This window comes from Aegilops tauschii, chromosome 6 (assembly GCF_002575655.3).
Source record: "Aegilops tauschii subsp. strangulata cultivar AL8/78 chromosome 6, Aet v6.0, whole genome shotgun sequence".
Classification (NCBI taxonomy): Eukaryota; Viridiplantae; Streptophyta; class Magnoliopsida; order Poales; family Poaceae; genus Aegilops; species Aegilops tauschii.
In genome coordinates, this window is record NC_053040.3 from 1923376 (window position 1) to 1927418 (window position 4043).

The following is a 4043-nucleotide window of genomic DNA, read 5'->3' on the forward strand; positions in this document are numbered from 1 at the left end:
GACGGGGAGGCTACAACCTCGCGTAGCATGGGATCAAATTTATAGCGCGCGCTCTAAGGGGTGCCCCCCTCTCGGTCCCAACCGGAAACACCCATGCCCCCTGACCGGATGACTGGCTTTAATCCAGGGCCATGGAACCCTCATCCCGGCCCCTCTATTTGGTGTGTACAAGGAAAGAGGTTTGCAACTTACTAAATCGTATTCTTTGCAGAAAACATGTGGCAGCACGAAAAGGGAACGAACGGTAACGTGGCTTAGTCCACGTTAACGTCGGAGTTTAACGGTTGATATAAGACTGGCATGCCACAACAATACCATCTTGCTACCTCTCATGTCACCACATGATCAGGTCATCTCCCATCAAAAGATCACATCAAACTTCGAAGCACACAGGTAGTTGCCTTGCATGCAACGTGACACTCACCGATGCATACATAACCATGCTATGCACTAACTAAGAAAACATGCAAAACACTCATCATATCAAAGGTTCAAACATGCTTGCCTGGTTCGGAGAAGCCGGAGTCTAGCTCGGCGAAGTTCGCGGCTCTGTCACCTCCTCCGGTATCTACGGTATAAAGAACCGTATACTAACATGAATACTGTTGCGTGTATAAAAATTATTCCAAATTTTTTCCAAATAAATACTATAAAAAACTAGACAGAAATATAAGACTGACAAAAAAAGAATCAATCAAAAAGCATCTTTTGTTTAAAAGATATAAGGGTTTTAGTCCAAGGACTAATCTGTGATGAACAGAAAGTATCCAGGGGCTTGTTTGAAAAAGCAGAAAACGCTTCGGTACGAAATACGTCAGCCCAGAGAGAAAACACACTTTGCCCGAAGGCGCCTTCAGAAAACGGTTCGAAGGAAAAGAGGAGAGGCTGACGGGGGGGTCCCACCCGTCAGGTTCAAACGGGGCTCGCCGGCGCCCGAAGGCTGCGGTGGTCGCCGGCGTTGCTCCACGGCGAGGTAGGGTGATCGGAGGGTACCTACGGGTTCAGGGTGTCCTTCCGCGTCGGTGGGTGGTGGACTCGGCCGTCGGTGAGTACCGCGTCGGTGCGGGTGGTGGTTCGGGCGAGGGTGGAGCTCTCCGGTGGGTGCTGCAAACTCCAAATTGATGCGCGGGTCAGAGAGGTTGATGCACTAGGATGCTACTGGCATGAGTTGAGAGGCGGGGGTGTACGCACGGGAGTGAATCGTGCCGGATCCCGAAGCAGATCGAGGCGGCCGGAGTTGGGGAAGAAGACTTCCTCGAGGCTCTCCCAGTGGCTTGGCGTTTTACTTGTGGTGTGGAGGGGTGGTGCGTGTTCGAGTTCGAGCTCGGGACCTCCTTTTATAGGCGATCCGAGGAGATGGCCGTGAACGGGATAACGCCGGCGAGCAATTACGGCGAGGCAGAGGTTGGGCAGGGGGTTTAGGTGACCTGGCATCTTCCTGGTGGTCCGCTGGCACCATTTCTCCGCTAAAACCTCGGTCGGATTGGGGTAATGCGCCGGTCCTCGACGGAACGGCCGTACGGGCACGACGGCGGCAGGGAGCGCGCTCCGCGCCTTCCATTTCACGACGACGGCCCTGCAGCGTGCACAGGTGAGTGGACGGCCACGCGGTGGCCTCTGGTGGCTTGGGCGGTGCTGGATGGCGCCGTCCAACGTTGCGCCTCTCTGGCAGCCGCTGCGGGCGCTGCTTCTGCCACTCACGGGGAGGCGCACCTCTGCCAGCTCGCCGCCGACGCCCGCAAGCGTCCAGGCGATCGTGCGGCGCGGGGATAAGGAGGAGGAACAGGGCGCAAGGTTCCACTGCATTCACTGGTGAGATCGAGGTAAGTTTCTGAAGAAAACGACGTCGGCCACTGAAACTGTTTTCTGAATCTCTGAACTTCGACAGTAACAGTGCCCTTCAGGTGTTCGATGATATGATTTGGCACGAGGAATTTTTTTTCTGGAGCTGGGGCTTGGTGAGGTGACCTCTTGATGCATCCAGGGGCTGCCTGAATTTTCTCAGATTTTTAGGAGGAGAAAACAAATGAATTTCATCAAATTTGACAAATATGGTCCAAACTTGCAGCAAGCACATTTTGAAAATTTTGAACTGGAGACCAGTGGATCTTCATGGATGTTGGTTGAGGGTCCTAAGGACTAGCCAGGGAAATTTGTTTGGAGGCAAAACTCAAAGGAAAACTAGTGGTTCCTTTGTAAATCTCCAATGGTCCAAAAATAGAAGGCAGAAAAGATTTTGATTAAAAATGAAATGAGATGAAATCATGGGGAAGTTCATCTTCCTGGATTTGAAGCTTGACTAGACACAAAGTGGGGGGATGGCTTTTGGAAGGAGGATTTCCACTTAGGTCATGGCAAGAGGAAATTTTGAAAGGGAAAGGATCACTCCATATGCCATAGGGCTATTTTAAAAGAAAAGATTTTCAAAAACTTTCCCAATGAAACACATTTGTGTTGAGTCAACATAAGATGAAAAACCTCCAAGATCAAAGATCAAGTCTTGGATGGAACCAAACAAAATACTTGTCATAAAAAGAAATTTTTTGAGAAGGAGAGTCCTTTAGAAGAAAAATTCAAATATCCTCCTTCAAATCAAATAAAGATTTTTTGTAAAACCAAATAATTTTTTTTTTGGGTTTCACACTTCGTCGCACGACAGGCATACGATCGGTTCATCTCCGTGTGCGGCAACCCGGAACAGGCCCGGAACGCAGTGGCGTTGCTAGTGTGGCTGGATCAAGGCACCATCTCCGCCATCCACCACGTCTTTGGCATTGCACCCGGTGTTGTGTGCATCGTCGCGGCGGAGGCCAACGCCGTCCTAGAGTGCTTGCGCTACCCGAAGCCCGTGCTCCCGCCCATCCCTCTCATCTCCGCGCGGTGCATGCAGGGCGGCGTCTGCATCGAGCCAAGGTTCTTCGCCTTCCACCAGGAAATAGTTGTCCTTGGCGTTGCCCACTTCCTCGACGGTGCCGGCAAGTTCGTCTTCGACGATTGTCTCCAGGTCTTGCTGAGGAAGTCGGAGAGCGGCCTGGTGGGTAACCCGCCGGATCTCATGGCACCCTACAGCCCCCTGCCAGTGGACGTGCCCGAGGACTGCCACTCCATGTTCATCACCTTCTCCAAGGGCATGCCTCTCCTCCGCGAGGAGATCTTCGACTACTTCAGGAAGTATGTGGACTACTCGATCTACACATTAAGTGTATAATTATATATGGATATAATAAGATCTTAATGCATACATGATGATTGGGGTTGCATTATCAATCTCTACTACTAAGATTTGCATGCATCACGCATATGATGATTGGAATCAGACCCTGATGCCATTTATGTCTGATGATGAGCAATTTGTCATGTATCGATCCAGGAAATGGGGTGACTGCGTGGCGAGGATGCTCATGGAGAAGACGACAGGGGGCAGCATGCCCATGTATGGCCGAATCATCTTCAAGACAGAGGCGGTAGTGCAGCTGGTGCTCAACGGCGAGAGGCTCATCAAGATCTCCATCGACCAACGTCAGATCTGGCTGCGCAAGTACATCCCAAAGCCAACCAACGCTGCAGACTCATTGATCCATCCATGAACTCCATTGGCATCTCTGCACAATCCTCGAGAAAGGCAATCAGATCTATCTACCTATCGATTTGCAATCATAATGTTGTGCCCTAGGCAAATTAGAAGAAATATATTACAGCTTGAGAAAAAGATTGTAGCTCCTTAATTTTGTACCAAAGATACAATATGACGATGCCATCACCGAGCTAAGTATCCTTCCCTTCGTCCCCCGAACCTCGACACACAAAAGTTGTTTGTATCGATTTTGAAATGGCTTAATAGTTACACAATGGTCACCCATGCGAGATAGCCCCCTCCCAATGGTGTTGTTTACTTGGACATTAACCACCTTGACCTTCCCCGTCCGTGGTCCCATCTCCAGTGATTTCTTCCTGTCCATCTCAACTTTACTTTCATTCTCCCTATAATCCTTGTTATTCCTCGTCTTTTTCTCGTTACATGTCACCTCAGAGGCACATACCTG

General features: G+C 50.2%; 1 protein-coding gene across 1 annotated transcript; it reads left to right on the forward strand.

The window, feature by feature from the left end:
- The first annotated feature begins 1639 nt into the window (after nt 1-1639).
- On the forward strand, nt 1640-3587 carry LOC141025412 (uncharacterized). The gene is made up of 4 exons (XM_073500686.1): nt 1640-1812; nt 1895-1904; nt 2660-3171; nt 3371-3587. The coding sequence occupies exons 1-4, from the start codon at nt 1640-1642 to the stop codon at nt 3585-3587; spliced, it is 912 nt and encodes a 303-aa protein (XP_073356787.1).
- Nucleotides 3588-4043: the final 456 nt, after the last annotated feature.

Excerpts from the sequence above, each read along its gene's own strand:
- LOC141025412 (XM_073500686.1), top strand. The coding sequence starts at position 1,640 with ATGGCGCCGTCCAACGTTGCGCCTCTCTGGCAGCCGCTGCGGGCGCTG. Across the intron at positions 3,172-3,370 it reads ATCTTCGACTACTTCAGGAA|GAAATGGGGTGACTGCGTGG; the intron begins GTATGTGGACTA and ends GTATCGATCCAG.